At 36.6% G+C, this 24,067-nt stretch overlaps 1 protein-coding gene across 1 annotated transcript in view; it reads right to left on the bottom strand.

Annotated features, from left to right (window-relative positions):
• Positions 1-24,067, bottom strand: part of SV2C (synaptic vesicle glycoprotein 2C) — a 117,077-nt gene that overhangs the window by 26,568 nt on the left and 66,442 nt on the right. The window contains exons 4-6 of the mRNA XM_048291363.1: positions 22,905-23,056; positions 3,987-4,120; positions 3,742-3,831 (exon numbers count right to left, since the gene is read on the bottom strand). Coding sequence (XP_048147320.1) covers positions 3,742-3,831; positions 3,987-4,120; positions 22,905-23,056 — 376 coding nt within the window. The remainder of the gene's footprint in view (positions 1-3,741; positions 3,832-3,986; positions 4,121-22,904; positions 23,057-24,067) is intronic.

The following is a 24,067-nucleotide window of genomic DNA, read 5'->3' as shown; positions in this document are numbered from 1 at the left end:
AAGAGAGAAGAGATGAGGTGAAATGATTTGGAACCAAGCATGTTATTGCTGTTATGAACAATCACCTACTTATCTAAAGTGAAATGAGATAAACAGACATCAGGGAAAAATACAGAATTACCAGTGACAGAGAATGTAATGCATCCTACAATGCTAATTTTTACTTTTACTCAGTTGTGTAGGAGAACAAGGATGTGTTGCATGGTCTTTCCAGACACAGGATCTGATAAACTTACACTACTGTATGGTTTTGCTTTTAGTTTCTGCTCTGATCCCAGCTTCATAGTGATATCACAAAAGGCATTGTATTCATCCACAGTTTATCTCAAAAGAAGACAAGGAGAGAACAGAAAGAAAATGAATAAAATGGGGAAAGGGACTGACACAGAAGGAAGGAGAGAGCAAGAGACTGAGTGTCTGATGTTTGGCTGCAGTTTCTGAAGTTAGCCATAGCTTGTGTTTCTTCTTAACAGAATGGGCACATCCCCTGCCCCCACCTCCAATGTATCACACTGGATTACAGGACATCAGGGAATAGCAATACTGATGATAAAGCTCTAGTTTTGAGCCTACTGCTTTTACAGATGTACACTGTTTGAGATGCAACAGCAGCCTCATCCCATGAACAAGAACATAGGAAAGCCCACTGAGCAGTTTGAGGTACAACTGCCCTCATTTCTGAAGTACTACAGCTCACTGTTTTGCCAGATCATGACTTTTTCTAAAGCCTGTAGCCTTCTTGTCATGCCTCGTCCAGTAATCCTGTCTCATCATTCCATCGATCTCAAGCTTTTCTTAAACTGCTTTTATGAAATGTGTTACACAAAAGACTGAGTCAAGTCCTCAAAACTTATCTGATATCTCCTACATAGAGAAATCCTTACATACCACTCCTCTGGGCAGAAAGGGGATGCCTTTTTGAATCCCACTCTTGTGGGCACAGGGACAGCCTTTTCACCATACTGGGCACCTGACTCAGCTGGAGCTGTGGAGACTGGGGGAAACATGTATCCTAGGACCCCTGTATGTGACTGCAGACAAAAGTTCCCTGGCCTTGGTGGTTCTTTAACATATGAAAAGTCCTATTGAGTCAGGACAACAGTCCATCTGGACCATGCAAATTCAGCATGTCAGTATATGAAGAATGAAAAAAAACCAAACTCAGAAAAGAAAACCTATTTTAATGAAAATGATGCTTCTGTTTAAAAGCAATGGTTCGACGTACGTAATGTTTTTAAATTTTAAAAAATCAAGACTTTTTGCAAAGAAAAATATTTGCAGGAAAAAGAATTAATACATGGCAATGGAGGAGTAGAGAAAATTTTGGTTTTAAGGATGCAAAGCTTTTTTTTTTTTACATCTTTAAACCAAGAGATCTAATGAATATGTATTTTAAAAACCCAGGAAGATAATAAAGCATGTACATAAACATTTAACTTGGGTAGTTCCATGATTGACGATACTTTCAATTTATTACCATCTCTGTTAGTGTCACTGCTTTCAGGAGAAATTCTCCAAAGTATGAAGAGCCACCCACTCAACTAATTCAGGAACCAGAAGACTCCATTTTGGATTAACTCTAAACCCAACTGCTTGTCAGTTGATGCTGTCTCTTTCTAAAGGCTTGAAGATAATCCCCTCAATAATATAAGTAAAAAGAATAAACATAACTTGTGAAAAAAAGCTTCTAGAAAAATACTAAATCAATACAATACAGGAAAATGCATAAAAGAAAATCACACTATAGAAAAAACTATATTAGTAATGGAGAAAAAGTTACATCATCCTTAGAGTCAGAAAACATGCTATCAAAATGTGTCTGATGTAACTAACAACAGGAAGTGGAGGAAAATAGTAAAGTGTTAAGTCATGGAATGGCATTGGATAAGCAGAGGAGAAGTACAGAAAGCTTAGGAGAATTATGTGAATAAATTACCGAGACAAAATATCACAATATCAAGGACTAATTAAGAAAAAAAAAAGAAACAAAAAGGATATGTCAAAAAAATTATGCATAAATTCTTTGCTTTCTGGGTTTTATGAGATGAAGTGATGATGTTTTACAATAAGAAGAGAATGATGCATTTTCTAATCATATTAATGGTAGCTAAAAATAGGGATGTCTGTATATGTCTAACCTTGACACACAGCACAGTATTTCTAATCTCAACTTGATATATGGGGTTGAGTTTCCCTAATGCTCAAGGCAGAAACTGGCAAAATTAATGGCTGATCAATTTACAAAAATAACTGTAGATAAAGTGGTTGAGTGTCACATTTTAACAACCACAGAGACAAAGACTTGTTAGATCACATGAGCTGGAAACAACAAGCATGTGCTTTGTTTTCTTCTCCACAGCTGCTTTAGGACCTGATTACAATTACGTCAAAGTGACGTGAGAGGCTTGTCCTTCCTCCCACATTTTCTCCCAGCACATTTCTGTCTTATTCCTTGTGCCCAAACCAATACTAAAGGGGGACAGGGCCAGTGCTGTGGCTGACTGAGAAATGAGTCAATGAATATCAATAGTGGCAAAAAAACCTCCCCTGGAGTTACCAGGAGCAGGCTTATTCTGTCTGAAAGCAGCTCGGATCAGCAAGAGCCAATTGTGAGATTACGCCATAGCTGTATGGCGTTAGGCAAATCCCTTTACTCATAAATTAAATCATAAAATAAAATATTAGATTAGGTGGGATTAGAGGTAGGTCACCAGTGTACCAATAAATGTGGATTTGTCATGGTAAGCGTGCTAACCAGCCTTCTTTCAAGAAAAATACAGGAATTCTTGTGCTTCTTTGTGGAAAAATTTAAATGGAAGCAATAGAAACTACATCCAAGGCAACAAACTGCAAGTCTCAGTGGAATAAAGTTATGTGGTCAGATGGTCATTCCTAAAGAGAACCTTTAAGAGGATTTCTTAATTAAATTATATGTGCATTATAGTAAGAAGAAAGCTTCTGGAAGAGGAAAAACATCCCACACATGGCTCTGAGGGAGCAGAGTGCACATACTACCACAGCACTGTACAAGCTGGAGAGGCCGACTGGATTTCAAAGAAAGAAAGTGCTGTTTGATCCCACTGTATCCAGGAAGACAAGATTGTTGTGTATAGTCTTCATAAATGAGGAAGATGCCATAAAAACATTCCATTTTTGAATTGGCAATTTCTCTTCCAATAGAAACAACCCATCAATACTTTAAATAGGGCTTTATAATTAGGCCTCAACAAAATGAATTTGAGCTTCCAAGACATTTTGAGAATATTAAATGTTTGAAATTAGTATTTCATAGAAGTGAAAATGTAGTTTTTAAAATCATTATTTTACCTGATAAAAATGGAAAAAAAATTCCAAATCCTAAAAAACACAACAGCTAACTAATTTGGACTTCTATGTGCCTACTGTTATTACTAAGGGTGAAATATTAATAAATATAACACAGATGGACTCTATTAAGTATCTTGGTACACCAGATAAAATTATCATGCTGTGGGTTCATACACCCGTGAATATCCTGGCCAAAGGCTGATATCTTAGTAGATGTTGTATATATAACAAGTTCAGTAAGAATTCACAATATTTTAGGTATTTTGGATTAGGCACAATCATTTAGGTATTTAGAGTGCAAAAAATTGGCTTAGTCATTTAGAATATTAATATTGATTGCTTAAGACCTCCAGACCTCACCAGTCAGCAGGGTTGCTGATGTGATAGGTGATTAGCTTTAAAAGCAGTACTCACAGTGAAGACTTTCTCGGGCTGACCACGAGCGCGCATGTTCGTGTCATGAATTTGCTTGAGTATCATCCAAGCTTCATCATGTTTTCCAACCTAAATATTAGAACAAAACATTTCAGCACAATACACATAGAAATTAAGTTACTCCGTATAGTCCCTGAACCATCTAAATATCTGTTTGGTAGAGGTCATGACATAAAATAGAAATAATTTTAACTGGAATCTAGAAACCGTTTGGAAAGTTATACCTCCAGCAGGAACCGTGGGCTTTCCGGCATAAAGGTGAGGGCAACCACAGAAGAGACACAGGGCAACGCACAGACAATCACAAATACTCGCCAGCTGTGGAACTGGTAGGCAGAGCCCATGCTGAAACTCCATCCTGTGGAAGCAGAAATTCATGAAATGTAGACAAATGAGGAGTATTATACGTGTTATCCTATATATGCTGCTTCTTGGAGATGCAAAATTATACCTATATTTAAATGAAGCCTGACTGATATATATCCACAAATATCGATCATCTAAAAAATAATTTTACACTATGACTTTTAGCCTCTTGCATCTGACTAGTCAAGCTGGAAAATGGCTCTGTTATGGATGAAAGACTTTCTTATGCAGGGATGAAGAAGCTTCTTTCAATTCTCTTAGCAAAATCTGTATTAAGGCAGTTATGTGAACCAAACAGGGACATCATCACCATGCATAAGAATACATATACAAAGAAATAGGTTTTTTATGAACAATGGAATTGGAGAGACTTAAAAATCTACACTCGTATTATATATTTTATGGAATTGCATAGCTTTCCTTAATATTAGCTGTTTCTACAAAGCTGATTTCAACACTTAATAAGAATCACCTATGTGAAACTGGAGGGCTCGTAGTTCAGCATTTTAATAAAATATCTGGTTGGTTGGTGTATTATCACTGGACTCTTGAAATGTTATAATTGTAAGAAAACTAAGAATTTATCTTAAGAAAGGGAAAAGTATTATTTGGGGTAACTACCTGGCCTTTTATTCTGGCTTCAGTACAGTGGAAATTTTCAAGTAAAATTTTCAAGGATAACTTATTAAAAGATGAGTGGAAGATAAGAATAATGGTAAAGGACAGAAGACGTTACTGGAAGAAAATGAAATCTTGGGTAATCAAAGAACTGATGTACTGGGTTAATCTGATATATTATTTGCTATCTGATTTTTCTAGGCAAAAGACATGGTTGATTGAATCTGTCTGAATGTCAGTAAGCAACTGGAAGAACATCATATCAAATGGCCTTTTAAATAGCTCTCCAAGGGAGGTATTTATCTGAGAAATCTAAAGTGTGTTTTGGAATTTAAAGATTCTATGCTGTGGATCATAAACACATTATTGGAAAAAAAATTCTTTCTCATATTAAAGTACTTGCATACTACCACATGAAAAATCCTGTCAATTTATTTTTATTCTTTATCAATGGTTTGGTGAAACATCTTGATCAGCAAGATGTGAGAATGTATTTATTTCTGGTCTCCTATGGACATCCTATGTTTCTGAAATTATATCAATTTGCTCTACAGCCTTGTTTAGCACTGCCACTTTTACCCCAGGGAGAAAGGGATAAAATCAGTAAGAGTATTGACGATGATCTTGGAATCCCACATTATTTTTTTCAAGAAAGGCTCCATATAGACATAGTTTAGTGCTCCAAATGTCCCTCCAACTAAACAAGGATGTCTAAAAGTTAATGTTAATTTTTATTCCAAAATAAAACCTGGAATTAAAATTTAAGAATAAACATGTAAACAAACCAAAACCAAAGGCATAAAAGTGTATTAGAATTCACTCTTCATTGATTTTTGGAAAATATTAACATTTGATTTTATGGGATTTCAAATCTTAAATAATATGGATGTATTTTACATCTAAATTGTGAAGGGAAGGAAATAAATAAGAAAATGTTTACAGTGTGTTAATTAGGCAATCAGAAACCACACATGTGTTTTGGCTGTTGTAAACATATTTTATTCTAATCATTAGAATCATATTCTTCATTACATAATTTAAAATATAGAACAAAATCACCTGATGCAGAATTTGTAAAATGATACTTTTTGGTCTGATCAGTGAGTTGATCTGACTCTCTGGGCAGCTGTGCAACTGCTAGTGCTGCAGGGAAGGGAGTACAGGATGGGAGTTTTCATCTTTCAGAAAGTTCAGTATCTGTCAAGGTACCAGCTTTTGTTATTAGAAACTGTTCCAGAAATACACAAAGCCACCAGTATAGTCAGGTTATCTGCCTTTCATTGCTCTAGTTCATGTTTTATGGGATTGTTCTGTACAAAGGGCAGTTCTGCAGTAAATGAAATCAACCTGGCTTTATACCTGTTATAAAGCAACAGCAACATCTTGTGCTCTGTAGCTAGTCCTGGAAAATGCTGTTGGTAATTTATTTTTTAATTGTCATTTATTAATATAAGTGAACCGTACTACACTTAATTTAAAGCAATAGATGTACTGTTCATGCCACTGTCATTGTGACAACCTACAAAACACCTTTTTTACTCCTCAAAATACCTGAATATTTTGAATACCTCAAAATACCTCAAAACACATGTCAAGTGAAATGTTCATTACAGTTTTTATTGCTTTTATTCCATCTTTTTCTCTACATACTGTATTAGCTGCTGCAATTTATCTTGTGATTTAATGTATCTGCTGAATTAATGATAAAGGGGAATGTCAGGATTATAAAAAGCAATTTGTAGAAAAAAAGTCCAAGCTGCAACACAGCTTTCTGGAGGTTGCTCCGCCCATCTATTCCAGTGCTAGATCAGCAAAACAAGTATATTTCAAATGCAGAGCAAGTTTGGATTTATTCCTATACTTAACATATCCTTTTTCCCAGGTCATGAGCTAATCTAGAAAATGGAGCCATTAAAGCAGCGCTGAATTTAGCTCACAAAGTGGCTTTCATTCCTTTTGTACATAAGTCTTGAAACTAAATGAAATTGTGTTCTTGGCTGTAATTCAATCTCCTTCTCCCCTGATTTATGGCACAGTAGCAAAGGCACAGCAGCCCTACATAGCTGCATTCAGTGCACTGCTCAGCAACCTGGAGCCGACCTTCACCCTTGCTCCCTGGCTATGCTGTATTTAAGAGTCATTAATCTTGAGAATGGGGACAAGTCCCAATGTTTTATGAATTGCAAATCATTTGGCCTAAATGCATCTTGGAAATAATGTACTGTAGAGCAACCCAAAATCTGTCATGGCTGAATCTGAAGCTGCTGCAGCAACCTTTGTGCTAAATACCACCCTCCTGCTTTCCTGGCTGCTGGAAAAGGCCAAGTGAATCACAGACATGGCAATTACTGATTACAGAAACACAGGAGCACACAGCGGAGCAAAATCAAAATGTACAAGATGCTAATCTAGATCCAATCACTAATTTATGAATTGAACTCAATGTCAACAAAATCTTGTCTCACAAAACAGCTCCATAATATTAATATATCAAATGGATATTTTAAAATTCTTGCTCCAAAGGAGAGAACACTTGTCATAGACTTTCTGAATATATAGAGGGAAACCTGTCCACATTAAGATGAATTTTATAAATGTATAGTACCTGATAAACAGCAAGTATCTTCAAGCACAAGGATATGTTACTACAGTAGATATGTTACTTGAGAGCAGATTTATGGGGATGATTTGCTTAACTTTCCACAATACGGGCTACAAGGAACATGACAGATCTCTACAGATTCATACATGTTACACTAAAGCCCAATGTGGGCAATGAAAAACACGGGTGCCCAGAGGCTCTATACAAGTACTGGCTGGCAAGGAGACGGTTTTTATATATATACTAGAGGAATAAGCTTACGAACACCTTTCTAAGACACTAAAGTTGACAAAGAAAATCCAATCAAATACTGTGATTTTATGGCATGGTTAGCTAAAGACAGCATTTTGACAATTTTTGTTAGTCATTCAGTATGAATAAGAGGAACTAATTTCATGGCAGTGTCATAAATTGCCAAAACCCGAATTTTCATAGATTTCTGTCTTTTAGTAGATCAAAGTAGGGAGTAGATGCAGAAATATACTTTAAGGATAGGAGAGAAAGCAAACTAAGGAATTTACAGTAATTCATAGACTTCATAGATTCTTCTGAATAATAATTTATATTATTTTATAGCTTTTCTTATTTCTGTTTTAACACACCACCTTTGGTCAGAAGTCAGCTTTCTAGCCTTCATTCTCAATGTTTTTGTTTGAAATACTTACAGTAAACTGACAAGCATGATTGCTCTAAATTGTCACATGGTGGCACTGTTACCGTACTCAAAAAAAATAAAGCTTAAAACTATTGCAGGGAGACTTTTACTATCACATCCTGTTGTTGAGTATTTCCCAAGTCTAAGCTAAAGCAAAATTTTAAGTACTGGAAATATTTTGAAGCTTGCATCACTTAAATACCTTATTATTGCACTTATACTTTTTCTGCCCTGGCATTACCAAGTTTAACTGTCAGTGTTATCTAGGATTTGAGCCCCTCTGTTGTAGTGCTACACATTAGAATAATGGTGAAATACTGCTGAAATTGAAAAAAAAGAGAAAAGTTCAGGTAAATTACGTAGCTGAGGAAGCTCTGTTAGACATTTTTACAAAACTGGATGAAAAACATTATTTTAAACCGTTGCAGAAATAATGTTTCCAGAGTTCTTCTCTGTTGTATTACTGTGAAATTCCAGTAGCACAAAATAGAACACTTGTCTTTTCTGTGATTAAATTATTAATATCACATGGGAAAAGCAGTGTTATTTTTAGCCTGTATAGATAGTTAGATACTCTACAAACCTAGTCTCAGCAGGTCAGCTGCTGGTAATTTCTGAAGAAGGAATTTGGAAATTAAATAGCTGAAGTGTGTCAGGCCATGATTGAGGCAACTTAACAAAGGTGTGTGGCTCTCTAGCCACAAGGGCAGTTAGCCCTTGAGGATCACCAGTTCAGTGGGAGAAGAAAGTAGCAGTGTTCAACAGATGTATTTTGCAAACACATTAGACTCGGTCTGCTGGCACTTAAAACTGTGATGAGAAGGAACAAAGCATTTTCTAAAGACACATTTCCTCTGACACAGTGGAGGGGGTTTGTAAGCACAGACACGTAACTCCTCACTGTGCTGGCATTGATATTTATCTGAAGACCTTATAAAATCAGGTCTTCAGTCACTCCAGTGGCAGTATCTGCTATTCAGACAATCCCCAGGACAGCTGAAAGAAGAACTGATCTTGCATAGAAAATAATTTGCTCTCAAATACCATCAAACACACTCTTGCACAGCACTGCAGTTTACTTTTCATTAAGGAGGAAGTTTGTGTATCCTCATACTTCAGACAATGGTATGGTATGATATGTTTCCAAAATTTGAGGTTTAGTAATGACAAGTCAGGCTTTCATGTAATTTTATGTATGCTCTGCAGAATATCAACAGAGCTGTAGATTTGTTTCCTTGACATGGAGATGCTAATATATGAGGCCTGATAGGAAAAAAAGAACCCATAAAAATTAGTTTTAAATCAGAATATTTAGAAATGCTGGCATGGAGGTAGGTGTGGGGGAAAGGTAAGGGAAATTTGTAAGTCGTTGTGTGCATGGTTTGAAATGGTCTGTCTGAAATCTGACTTTCATTTGGCCTGATATATGGCTGTATTAAGATGAGGCGATGCACAGTAGCCGATGCAGCCAAGAAGTTAATACTTAAAATGAAGAAGAGATGAACAGACTTAATCATATATGAAAATTAAAGCAGTATCCCTAATAGGAGAACTGCAGGTACCCAGTAGTCCAGTCATGTAATCCATCTAATCTTGGCAGGCGCTAGAAGTAGTGAAGAATGTCTAATTACTGGTCTATCTATGACTATGAAATAAGAATCTCTCTTGCCTCCCTAGTAGATAAATATTAAAACCTGTATGGTCTTGGAAACCAGTAGGCTTCTGCCACTACTGGGCCTAATGGGAATGGCACGCCTGTATCTTGAGCTGAACACAAAGGAATGCACTTCAATCTTCTTTACTGGGAAGGATACTGGGCCAACCAAATAAAACAGAGACATGAATAAGACAAAATCACTCATTATCCATTCATATTTTATGAAGTCTAACAGGGTAGAAGAGAAGCTATACAGAACCAGAGAGTGAATGGTCAACTAAATTGACCATTATAAATTTTCTACATAGTCACCCTATATCCTCTCCTTCAGGGGACTGTCTCAACTATTCAGGAGTTATGACTGTTCCAGTAGTTATAATGAACAGTGGCAAAAGAGTAAAGTGCATTCACAAGAAGCAGCTTACGGCATTTTCAGAATTGTTTCTGCCTCTTCAGCCCTTACTATATGACTGAGAAAGATACAGTAACAAGAGCATTTGCCTACAGTGCACAGAACTGGACAAATTCCATTTTAACTGATGTAAGGCAGTGCTAAAACACATTATCACCTCTCTATATAAATAGCAGGTTAAAAACAAACAAAAAAGTCTTGTCTTAGTAGAGTTTGCAGGAAACATTCTGCCTTGAATGGTAGTTGTAAGAATTAGCTGACATCAGAACAGTTGGCAGGAGATGAAGATTCCTCTGCCTCTTAAGTTATGTTTGTTTATTCAATTTAGTTTGTCTCCAAGCCACCACTCTCCATAACATCATCCAATCATGTGGCAAGTTTTTGCCAATCTGTAGTGCTTTATTGTGGTTTTCTGTGTATTTATATTATGCACCTCTATGTCCTGTTATAAAACAGGAACACTAATACTTACACAGGTTAAGTCTTAACTCAAGGCTGTAAGACCTCAGTAACACTGAAGAAGGGTAAAAATAAGATATTAATCAGAGCCAAAATACAGATAGTTTCAGAGGAGATTGTACTGATAAAATCCATAAAGAAAGACATTGACATGAAATGCAAAGCCATTACCCCGTAAGGGGCACAGGCGAAGATAGACATCAATTTTGTACAAAACCTTCTGCATGGTTTCTTGAGATACTTGCACCTCGTTCCTAAGAGATTGAGGGTTGCTATCCAATCAATACTCTTTTGACACAGGAGATGTGCTTCGCTGATGTGTGATTATCATACAGAATTTAGTGAGCCTTTCCTAGACTGATCCCAACTTCAACTATGCATTGCACCCATCGATATGACTCTTCATGAAAATAGGGGCTAAGAGTAAAGCATTCCACTTGGTGGAAAGGAACAAAAAATGCCACTGATGAGGAGTGGAGACAGGTTTGCAGTGCTCTATTTCTGGTTTTTTAACTTTGGCCACTGAGAACTTTCCATTCTCAAGCAAGGGAGAAATAATGGAAAAGCACTATGCTAAGATGTCGTGCTGGTGTAATGTCTCCACCACCCTGCAGGATCAATTGTGCTCCTTAGTAATTCTGAACACAATTGGAATGCAACTATCTTATAGGACTGGAAACCTGCCAAAAAAGCACTTCCACACAATATTGCAACATCTTGACGTAAATCATCATTAAGAGTTTTGCTACCATCCTGTCATTTCACCAGACTTCAGATACCTATTACCAGGAATTGAGCCTGAGTAACTTCAACATGGCTTTATTCTGAATGCAAATATCATTATATTCCTTGAGAAGTGGGCATATCCTCACTCATTACAGTCTTTGGTTAATGAGCACAGATTCTGAAAGCTTGCTAGGGCATATCTGTAATTTTCTGCTTAGATGTTGAATCAGTTTTTCTAAAATATTCTACTTTGTGCATTCTCAAAATACCTTTCTTCCTCTCTACCGCATAGTTTATAAAATACAAATCAGTGGAAAATCTCTCCTGAAACTTAAGTCGATTGCATACTCCTGAAATTTAAAAGGAGAAATACCATGTAGCTATTGAAATTAAGTAAATATGCATATTATAGGCTAGAATGTTCTGAATTTCCCTTATGTGTACTCATGGCCCTTGCTCAGAGAAAACTGCCCAAGACTTCTAGAAATGAGTGTAGAAAAACACAGGTAAACTTTTGTCCAGGGTATAGATGCAAAACATGAAAAGAGCTGTGACATGTAATCAAAAGCTCAAATGTTTTATTTTCCTTTAAATGTCTGCTTTTGTCACATTTCTGCACGTAAATTAGATTTGGAAAATTTTCTCCTTGTAGTTAAAGATATGTTATAAAGCTACATCATATAGCACCATTCTCAGTCCTACGGAAGCCAATACTTCTTGATACTGCTCTGATGCTCTTTCATATATACATTTTCAATCTTCCCAATGCCTTAGCAATGCCATTGACTTAGGAAAAAAAAAATAGTGCTGGGATGCAATAGGTCAGTGGTTTATATCCTTCCTCAATTTAATGACCACTAGACATTTTCCAAATGGATTTGTAGGATACTAGGTGGCTAACCAAGGCCTATGGAAGGAAGATATATTTGTCTTAATTTTTTTTGCGGCCATATGGTCTAGAAGCATTTTATGAAAACCCTGCTATCAAAAACCACAGCAGTAGCTGAATTTTTTTAGCTTGACAACCAGATAAAGAGTGAGCATAAAAACTGAAATGTATTTTTCCAACACAAACAAGATCTATTCAATAACTACATAAAGTTTACAATAGAGACTTAACAACTGTAAAGATGACGTTTTAAGTACTCAGATATAAACAAATAAATAAATAAAAAAGAATAGGCTACCAAGGGTTAATATGTAGCTGAAAATCTCATTACAAGGACTGTGGCACATAATTGATCTGACTGTTTGGCTGACTGAGTCAGTGGCCCCAGAGATTTATGTACTCATGCATTTCTGCAAAGTCCTGGCTTGAGTCTGACTCTGTGCAGCTGTTCAATGAAGGCACTTCACAATCTGCAAAACAAAGAGCAACATCTACCAGCCACAACACTGACAACATCACAGGCTTGTCAGTCTAAGAAGAAAAGGTTCTGTTAAGCTTTCCAGAGAAAATGGTTCAAACAGATGCAATTAATATCGGAAGTGGGGGAGACAGCATGGCAAGAGATGCTGCTGTCAGGGCTTCAAAATATCATGGCCAATGTTGGCACCAAGACTGCACAACCAAATGTCACTAAAATGTGCTTCAATCTTCATATGAACTTCATTTGTATGTTACTTTTAATTTGTGTTAAGTTTTTTACCTCCATTCTCCTACATGTGCTTAGTAGTTTTCCACTACTTTATTTAAGAATTGAAAAATGGTTTTGCATTCATTTTGAGGCATCTGTTTGGACCATGCTGCAGAGTACAATAAGACTAAATCACTGAGAGCAGACAGAATCCACTTCTGTAAGAAGACAATGTGAAATTGTCAAATGCCTGTGTAGTAGCCATTATGAACAAAGTCTATAAGGAAACACTTGTCTGCAACAAAATCTCTTCATATTGTTGTCCTACCCATGTAAAAAAATACAAATACAATGATATCTATGTATTCTTGTGTGGTGCCCTTCACTGTCTATCCATAGCTCTGAGATCAGAAATGGTGCTATGTTTGATGTGATGCTAGTAGTTGTAGACACTACTAAAAGCAGCAGTTAGATGTGGAAACTAATTGAAAATGTAAGTGTTCTTGTCCCGCTCCAGGACTCCCAGTGATTTATGTGCATCTGAACTAAGGATATTTAAATGATGGGCTCATGGAAAAGAAGGAAAGAGAAGCAATTAATCAAAAAGGACAATCAGTAAAAGGCACAATGAAACACTGCAGCTTGTGAAAAGAAAATGGAGCCTCCTTATCTAGCTTAACTTAGAAACAAAACATTAATTGAAATGCTGGAACATTATTTGAAGAATACCAAGAGGACATGTCTTTTACCAGTGATGCACATTTTACCTTTTGTGTGCTGCTGCAGTGTAACAACAGAATATCTCTGCAATTAAAGAAACTCTTTCAAAATGTAACTCTATTACATTTATTTGCTTGAAAGATGTTGCAAGAAAAATATTATTTTCAATGAGCATTTCAGTGCTGTGCTTTGTCTTATTTCTATTCTTTGCTATTTCATTTGCCTCTTGTTTTCTCTCCTTTTTTTTTTTTTTAATTTTAAACAAAAAGGAGGAATATCCTATCACTGCGAGAGAGACAGATAGACTAAGCAGGTATTTTATGTGACCAAATGATTAGAGCCGATGTGCATTCTAGGAATTATCTTCTAATCTAACAGCAGTCAATTAAGCAAACCTGGTCACATTTCTGACCTTACTGTACATTCTGTGGGGCTTTCTGTACATACTGTGAACCATGGGTCAGAAGCCTTGAATTCAAGCCTCTGTCAAAGACTTGCAACAAAATATTTTTTTGCATTCTCAAATCAAGTACTAACAATTCTCAGTAATAGCCTATCATAGTGGCAGTGGGGAAGTGGATTTGCGTATGAACAGATAGTCCCAGTATTTGAAATGCAATTCTCAAAGGGAACAATGAAAATACAATATATTAAGAAAGCAGAGAATTATATTACATTCTTTTTTTTATACAGCTTCATGACTTCCTTGAAAGTCTAGAATAATAAAGGAATCAAATGATTATATCGGATTGAACTAAATAATGTTTCTGTGGGAAAATTAACCAATATAAATATAACCTTGATCTCTTTAGCTGCAATTCCTTATTCTTTTATTATATGGCAATGACATTTTCATGAAACAACTAAGAGGGGGGCCAAAGCTTTCAATGCCTGAAAACAAATTGCCCCAATACTAAAAAAAAAAAAATACTAACTTAAACATCAAGGGAGAAACAGAGAGTGGTAGAAAGCAGCAATTCTTCACCTTGCCCAGCACCAAAGCTGAGGAAACTGTGAATGGAAACCTCAGCCCAGAGCCCTCACTATGAAATCTTAATGCTTATCACTGCTCATTTTATACTGTTTTCTGCTGGCATCTTTGTAAGGTGTAAAAGTAGAGTTGTCTTGGAAATACTAAGCACACAAACACTGTAAGGAAGATAAATCAGGTTTTGCCATATTTTTGTCCTCTCCTACAAGTATGAACAGAAAGAATATAGTCAGATGTTGTATTCATATACTCTGGTAAGCATGGATATTTGAAAAGACCTCAATGGAATTACTTTCATTAAAGTAGGCATGCTTTTCAAAAGTAACATAAAGTACTTTTCTTTGAGGAAAAGTGTGAACAAACTTCCTGAAAAAAACCAATCCAATGTCATTTGCAATTGAATTTGTTAATTTTATTTTAAAAGCAACTGCACTGCAAATTGAAAAATTATATTCCAGTTGTATATGCAATCCATAGACAGAATATATTATTAAAGTGAAAGGAAACTGTTACTAAAAGGACAATCACCAAGTTCTTCAAAGCAGGTAGCTTTACATGCCATAGAAATAATACAGAAGTGTGGTTGATGAATGTATACTGTCAGGTTATGTTCTAGAGGAAATTAATGTATTTTTGTATATGAACAATCACATGAATTTTTGATCTGTTGTAGACCAATCACAAAATCAAAAGTGGGTTTTTTTATGATTTAACATTGAAAATATTAACAAAGAAATCTTATCAGATTAGAATCGTATTTGTTTCTAAAAGCGAAAAACAAGGTTAACACCTGACACTGCAGGTACTTCTGCTGGCCAGTCTAGACAGGTTTCTAAGGCAGCTTTATTGGTTTGGATGTAATTTTCCTTAAATTAAACTCAAGGCCAATTCATTGTGTGAAACTGAATTTTCATTAAGAGAAAGGCTGAGAAGTTGACATTTTTTATTGTCATGAGAATGACTGACGATTACTATGGTTTCTGCAGAAAATTATGTTTATGGCATTGAACAATGATGCTTAATGGCAACAGTCTGTTCACCTGTCCATCAGTTCCTCCACTAGCATTCTTTAAAGCCATTAAGCTACCTCAATCAAACATCACAGGAAGCAATAGTCTCAAAGATAATCACATTCTCCAAAGCCTTATGAAATATGCTGCCCAGGCAGAGAAGAGAGAGTCACTTGGAAAAAGAAGGAAAAGGCAGGAGATACCAGTGGTCCCTCAGGGATGCTGGAGCCTACCTGGGGATGGGGACTGCAACACAGCCACCCCATCCATTGGCTTTGGCACTGATCTGACCCAGGTTGAAACGAGCTGCCTTCTCCCTGAGAGCAGCTAGGCCAGAACAGGGCTGTATTGCACCAGGGAGCATAGTGCGAGTGTGGACATCTGAATGGTTATTATAGCATAGTTCTGGGGGAAAGAAAGGGGAATTGTAGAGACTATAGCAGAAAGGGATCCAAAAAAAGCAAGGACAAACTAAAAGCACTGCCATGGTGCCTTGTAAGCAACATAGGGGAAGAGAGGGCAGAAGGGATTTTGCCAGGATCGAAAGGTGATTGACAGAAACCCCTAGAAAACTGAGCCTCATATCTTCTTTGCTCACAAAACAATTTGCTAGATTTTTACTGAACCTCTCCATAAAAAATTTTCTCTTTCACCCTTAACCTAAAATGCCAAGGAAAAGGTTATATCTGAAGCTCACTAATGAGCATCTTTAGTGTTCATTAAGTAGATGTGCTAAAAGCTACTTAAACTTCTAGGGCTTGCAAATATAAACATTGAAATGACCATATCAAACTCTTCATTAGAGCACAGAAAATAAGAAACCTGATAAAGTGGTTTTGCTCTCCTAGTTAGATTTGCATAAGCAGCTCTTCTAAATGCTGCCGTATTCTGTCATTATTGTTGTTCCTAAAGATGAAGATTTTTTTAAAGTACACATTCGATGTAATCTAATAGGATTATTTCAAATGAAGAACAATTCACAAGTAGAAGTTTATAACTGAAGTTAACAATGAAACTGCCTTGCACACATTTTAATTAACTCAGATTAAAAAAAGTATAGATGTAGCTTCATCTGCAGAATACCAGATTAATATAAGTGCATTAAGTATTGGCAGAGGGGAAGCATAGCGCACTGGGGATCACTTTGTCTCTTAGAGGAATGTAAAATGGATCAACAGATGTTGCATTAGGTAGTAGATGCCTTTACGCCCGATCTAGTCCATTTATACAGCATTACACAGTCTCATTGCAAGTGCAGATTCAACTTTAACAAAGCTCTAACTTCTTTAAATATCAAATGGTATTTTTCATTTGTTTAGGTTTATTCTCAAGACAGAAGATATATCAGAAAGGAAATAGTAGGAGGCAAATTTGAAGATTTGTTCTTGGTTTTAAATTTTGGTTCACATATTTCCTCCAAACCTGAAAAAAGGACAATATATTGATTTCAAATTCTGCAGACTGCAGATTTCTTGGTGCATTCATGGGCCTTTTACAGCTGAGAAAAAAAGCATTGTGCTCTTCCCCAGGCCATCTTCTTCAGTATTTCTCTTTGTACTGGGTAACTGATTAAATTCTTCTGCAAAGAATGGAAACTACTGTATAATAGAAAATGGAGCCTTGGGTTCAGCTTTTTCCCTAACAGCTGTTGCTATGACATGAATTTGTTCAGAACTACCATGAAAAGGAAGCCTATTAGAGAAAAGTTTGAGGAAAATAAGAAAAACAATATTAAGGTGTTGGAGGTGGTTTTTTTTTTCCTTGAGAATCCAGAATTTTAAAAATTAAAGAAGAACCAACTTATAAATTTCTGTTTCTACCAGTGCAGTGTTATTCAGCCAAGAAGCTTTCTGTCTTCCTTTTGGAGCTACCAGCCAGAACAGTTTGACAGACAGGCATTTTCCTACATGTGCTGGGAATATTCAATGCTGCTTCTTTTTCTATTCTTTTTTTAAATTCTAGTTTTTTCCTTTGTTTGCTGTTTTCTGGCCTACCCCAACACACCGCAAAGGAACAGTATCTGTTTAATAGAACAGGGGTGAGGGAACTTTGCGGGGGCATCCAGTGCATCAACTTGCTTCAAATCAGAATCAACAACAGCCTCTGCAACAGGAATTTCAATGCCTGACACTTCACTACTTCCATGGCAGTTCCATTCATACGCTTAACCAACACACCATTATAAAATATTTTTCATTATCTGTACTACCTCCACTTGACAGAAACATCAGCTCAGTCTCTGTAATCCATACTTACAGATCCTACCACTCAAGAGGATCCAGGTCTGCTCACCAGAAGTGCTGGAAGATGGATGCCTCCTAAAATGCATCTGCCTTTATTGCATACCATGTACTAGATGTTAGGGCTGTGCCCTAAGCCTATAACCCACTGATAGTATAAAGCATTGGCGTAGGAATTTTTAACCCAATACCACTGCTGCCATGTGCCACTGAGAAACCCTTCAGCCCAACAAAAACCCAGATAGAATAACGGAGTTAAAAGGTTTTCTCATTTCATTGCCACTCCACAATTTTAGTCCATCATGCTCAGATCTGCAGCAGCCTGGAAGGTTAATTCCTCCATTAACACTGCCTGATGCTGTACATGCTATGTGTTGCACAGTGAGCCAGTAGCTCTCTATCTCCTCATCTGCATAGTTGCTGCATGCAGCTTTGCTTACCTCCTTGCCTGTTTTACTACAATACAGTTCATTATGGTTTCGTGCAGAAGGGGATTTCATTGCAGTTTTGAAGATAGGTTTATCTTTATCTTCAATTGGATGACACAAAAACAGAGCAAACATGACGTTGGAAATAAGACAAAAATTTTTCTCAAGCCACCATGCAAAAAGGTGATAAGAGGATCATTTTCATTGCCACTAGCCTTAATTTCTTCAGATGAATTGAACTGCTTTACTGCAACAATCTTCTGCTACAAACTTGAGAAATATTTTTCAGGCCAATTTCAAAGCCACTTCTTACTCAAAAGAGAAATAGATTGGTCCATTCTCATCACAGTTGCACTCAGATGGAAACAGAAGCCATTATAGACTCCTGTGTCTACAAAAAGACTTATCTAATTATGGAAAGCAGAATTAAGAACAGACAACAGGTCTCCATTGGTAGCTCTAGTGAATTTAGCGTGGTTCTAAACTATTAAGGACAGGCTGTAGTTTCAAGAGCCCTTGACAACATCCAGTGAATGAAGATTCTGTGAATGTATTTGGCAGTTAATGTTAATAACATTATAACAACTGTATTCAAAACTTAACTTCTATCCTGTCTAAATTAAGTCCCAGTTCCTGCCCTTTAAACTCATTTAATGTTATTGACAGGAGAAAAGTAATAGGAAAAAAACTTCAGAGAGAATAGAAGTGAATATATTTTACAGACCAGGAAATGAATACAAAAAATTTCCAGTAGGAGACATAATTAAATATTTTTAAAATAGAAGATATTGTTAATATTTTAAATACAATGCTTTGCAAGTCAAGAGTGAGTGCATTACTTGGACACTGTATTTTTAAGCTCTGTGTTACTGTAAAGAAGTTACTCTCTCAAAAAAAATCCATTTGGTAAAGAACGGCTTTCTTAGTAAAACTCTAATGACTGATGTAGAAATATCATTTGTGACTAGTGACTAGTTTATAATTTGTAACAAGGATTTCATAAGAATTACGAAATTAAGAATTAAGAATTTCACAATTCTTTTAAATTCCTATTCTCCGACTGAAACATAAAGTTGGTGTCAAAAAATTCTAAGATATCAATGTCTAGATTTTAAACTAAAATTTCGCAGTCTTAGACTTCTTCATTATTTGAAAAATGAATATTTTTAAAGACTATTGTAATACACAATTGATGCATTTGACAGTCTTTTAACTACCCTACCTTGAAACAGGATGCTAAAATTAAAATTGCACTTGCAAATATATTTACAGAATGACTGTTATTCCTCCTATCCAGCCTGATATAAGCAGTGTAGAGAGGAATTTCTTCTTAGCAGTCTAATCTGGGACTTTTAAAATTAGTTGCAATTAGAAGCATTTCTCTGCAGATGTTTCTTCTTCTTCACAGCTTGAGCTCGAGTTTAGGAGACCCTGAACAGGTCTACATAAACTTTCATTTTTTAAACAACAGCCAACAGATATATAAATCAAAAACCCCTACTAAAGAGATTCTTGTCTTCCAGATGATATTGGCCTTTCCATATGTGGTCACTGCAGCACTGCATCACACTAATCCCTCACTTAACAAGATGCTGATATCAAGACAACAGTTATTAGCACTTTATTTTGTATTTCAGAGCATTACGCCTGTTTCAGACTCTCCTGTGCTGCTTGAACAACAACAGAGATAAACTGTTACATATAGAGAATAATCCTTGTTTTCTCCCAGAAGGATATAGCTAAATGTTCAACTGGCAAACTTACATGCATACATAGCTTCACTGTCTGCCTTGGGCTAGATAATGTATACTTATGAATCTAGGACTCTTTTAAAGTGGCTTATATAAGAAGGAGTACAAATGAAAGGAATACATTGGTAAAAGAAGGAAGAAAAGAATATTCAAAATTATTCTACTGTGTTGACCTGATATCTTACTATTAATATAATTCCACTATGCTCAATGACAGTTGATTGCTTTTTTATGGATGGAGCTTCATTCACTGCTATTGAGTAACTTCTGAGTCCAGCTGAGAAAAACAAATGCTGTCAACTCCTCAAGTGAGAAGCAAAGAACACAGAAATACCCATGCACAATTATAAGTGCTGTGTAAAAGTGGAAGAGTTGTTTAAAATTATGCTTTGCTTTCTGGTCAGTGAAGGTGTGAATGATGAGAAGTACATTAAGTGATTTGGAGGAAAATCTTTATCTCTGCTTAATTCTGGCAAAATAAATCTATGGAAACCATGTAGAAATTGTAAAAGAGAAAATACTGTAAGAGCCTCCTCGTAAATGCATGTGATACAAATGGTTAGACACCTGCATGGGCGTTTGTCTGACCTGGAATGTTTCTAGGAGGGGACAGCAATGTGTGACCACACTCCCCAAATTCTGGAGCAGGATTTGCCCTGGGAGCCCTTGGCAACATCTGGCAGCTTGGCACAGCATTATGACAACAAAATAGTTTGCAATGAGCTGGAGTGATTTCACATTTTTAGTAGGACCTAAGACTAGCTTTTAAATTTCAAACATAACAAAAAAGTCTGTTTTAAAAGTAAAGACAATTTAAAGACCTCATTAAAACCCATAAATATGTTCTGTTTAATTTTGCCAAAATGTTGTATGAGCTTACTTCTTTTACTGTGAAAAAGGATTCTGTTGTTTACAGCTTGATTTTTTTGGCCTTCTTTTGATCATTATAACTTACCTTAATAAACTGCAAATATTGATGTTTACATCTAGCACTAAAGAATACTATATTTTGAAATTGTTTTTTTATTTTCTTTTGGTTTATATTATTTAACAAATATTCTTGCAGGTGGAAAAAACAACAGCAACAGCAGCAACAAACCAGTGCAGCGCTCCTTTTTGTTGCTGATATTCTTCCACTGCTAAGAAAGAAGAAATTTTTTCCCTGTAATAACACTGCTTTTGTGAATCCATTAAAATATACTGCTATGTGATGTTTTAAAAGCAGCTCAGTAAAGGATATAAAGCTGTTTATAAAATCTACAATGAAATGAGACAACCTATGTAAATCAGTCTGTCATAATGTCTGCATTTTCCATTGAGAGATAAAGAAAATAAAAGTCCACAGGAAAGCAAAAAAGTACTTGTCATCCAGTGCAATTTACTAATTGTGAAAAAAAAAAATCCATATTGTGCCTTGTCAGCACAAATTCGTCTCTTTGTTTCCAGCAATTCAAAGTCAAAAGGCAAGGTTGAAGGTAGAGATTCAGGTTGAGTGTACTAAACTCTAAAATTAATTTTAATGCAACAGTCTAGGTATTTGATTAGTCTGCATTATTATAATTTATTTCTGGACATTACCACTTGCTAAATGTTCCCGTCACTTTGGGCAAACCTCATGAATTTGCCCCCTCTTTCACAATATAGCTGTGATAAACCTCACTGCTTGGCTAAAGAAAGCTGCTTTGGATGCCAGCTAACTCACAGCACTGCTTTACTTCGCTTGAGGCCTGCCAGGGAGAAGTGCTTGAGAAGCTGATTTTTAAGAACCCCTGAGCAGTCTCAGCAACCCTGGAGACCCGTGAGCACTTAACTGTTCTAAAAGGCAAGCCCAGGAGACAAAGAACTGAATCTGTACCTCCACATTATGTTTAACTATGACAGGGCAGTTAAAGAGCTCTTTCACGAGGTAGCTTATGTTTCATGTGTGTATAACTTCAGCCATTGCCCTCATACATCCCTACAGCATTTAAATGTACTCTGTTCCATATATTTGTTTTTATACCACTAAAAATATCTACTAAGAAACATTCTGTACAGATTTATTTTCAGACTAATTCCAGATTTCAGTGCTGCAAACATTAAGAAAATTCTTACTCCTTTTCTCAAGAATGTTTAATTCATAATCTATCACTGTGTCAAAAGGAACACTAATTTGACATTCCAGCAATTTAAAATTTTTCTGATGCAAATCTCCACATAATCTATTTTCTCCAGATTTAACAGTAACACCAATTACATTTTCACATGTCCAGGTTCTCAGTAATTTGAAGACTCTGACTAAATATGGACATTGGTCAATTTTTGCATCTTGTAATATATTATTTCTTATGTGATGTACAACCTATTCCCACTATATCCTGAGGCCTGAGGTGGCCACCTAAAAACAGAGACTAGACAAGAATAAGGGAATAAAGGTAGGTATTTATTTGAAGGGCCTTCAAGGTATACCTTGGGCAGTCAAAAGGCTACACCTAAGATGGACCCTGGATCACCAGTTCTTCACACTTTTGTAAGTTTGGTCCATTTGCACATCAGGATCAATTCTCCAAGTACAACCCTAGTTAATAATGTAACTACCCCAAGTTTGCCCTCCTCTTCAGAAGCCTTAGTCAACATATTTTGGGGCCTTGGACAATCTAGGTTTACTTGGAGAGCTTGTTATGTCTAAGTAGCCTGAGAGAACAGCAGCTAACAGGCCACAAGAAACTTCAGAGTTACACACTACACAGTACAGGATTTGGAAAATATAAAAGTTAAAACCTAAGGCATCAATCCTCTAAAAGGAATCAATTTCTTTTTAACAGTTAGGTCAGTAGTTTAAGAACAGACATGGAGACCCTTCTTTAAGCTGTACTTCAAGATCTTTACTTTCATACTAGAAGAACTCCAAATCACAAGGAGCTTTCTCTTTCTTCTATGGATTTTCTTACCATAATGAGGAATTATTGCCCAAGCCATTGCAGAAGCGTAGATGCCACCAATCATCCAAAACATACAGAGCCAGCTCAGGTGTTCACCTCGTTTCTCCCGAGCAAGCACTTCCGAAAAATAGGAGAAGACTGTTGGCATAGCTCCTCCAATCCTAAAAAGAGATACAGATCATGGATTAAGCAAGAGAGTAACAGCTAGATCAAGTTTGAACAGCAGCAGTCATCAAACACCTCAACTACAAGCAGCTTCTCTGGCAAGCATTTTTTCTCAAATTACACCATGTATTGGGGAACTCTAGAGAAAACTTTCATCAGTTTGGGTGCAATTTTTGTTAAATATTTCCTTGAAAATTCTATGTAGTATTTATTGCATTCAGTGTTTCAAGGGAGTTGTCAATGTGTCAGTCACTGGAACAAAAATCAGCGCAAAGTCTTGACTTTCACCATTACAAAATCATGGCAGCCTACTGACAAGTGTCAAAATACATTGCTTCTAATGGAAAAATATTAATCATTTTCCCAAAGTGTAATAGGTATTTTGTTGCAGTGGGGATCCTGCAACACGCATATATCAAACCAGGAGTCCCGTGGAAAGGAAATATATATGGACAGACAGATTCTTGCTAGCTGTTTCAGAGAGATGTTTATTTCTCCAGCCGCATGGCCGGGGCTCTGCCCAGGAACTGTTCCAGTCACGGGACCAAGGGTCCTTCTGCCCGCGCAGGGAACACAAACCAACCAATGGGAACGAGGCTGAGCAGGGACAGGGTAGCCCCGTGTCTGTGCCCTCAGGGCCCCTCTCCCAGGGCTACACGGCAGGGGAGGGACCCCAACACCTCACCCGTTTTATTTTAATAAAAGGAGAATGAAAACAACTGGATAAACATAACAAGAACAGTTTCAAAACAAAACAAGCCACCCTCCTGAGTCTTTAAATGTCCAAACAGATTCTCTGGAACATCTTAGGGCTGACAGAAGGGAGACAGAATTCTCTGAGCATGCTTTGTGGGGAAACTGAGGCAGGAGAGGGTTTAACTTCTTCCCTCCCCCTTTTCATCCCCCACTCGGCATTGGAAAGGGATTTTTGGGGACACAATTGGCAAAAGCATGGTTTTGTGAGGGAAACCATGGATGAAAAAGCGGATTGGGAATACACTGGGGGT

This window comes from Corvus hawaiiensis, chromosome Z, assembly GCF_020740725.1.
Source record: "Corvus hawaiiensis isolate bCorHaw1 chromosome Z, bCorHaw1.pri.cur, whole genome shotgun sequence".
Taxonomy (NCBI): Eukaryota; Metazoa; Chordata; class Aves; order Passeriformes; family Corvidae; genus Corvus; species Corvus hawaiiensis.
This window is presented reverse-complemented; position numbering and strand designations above follow the sequence as displayed.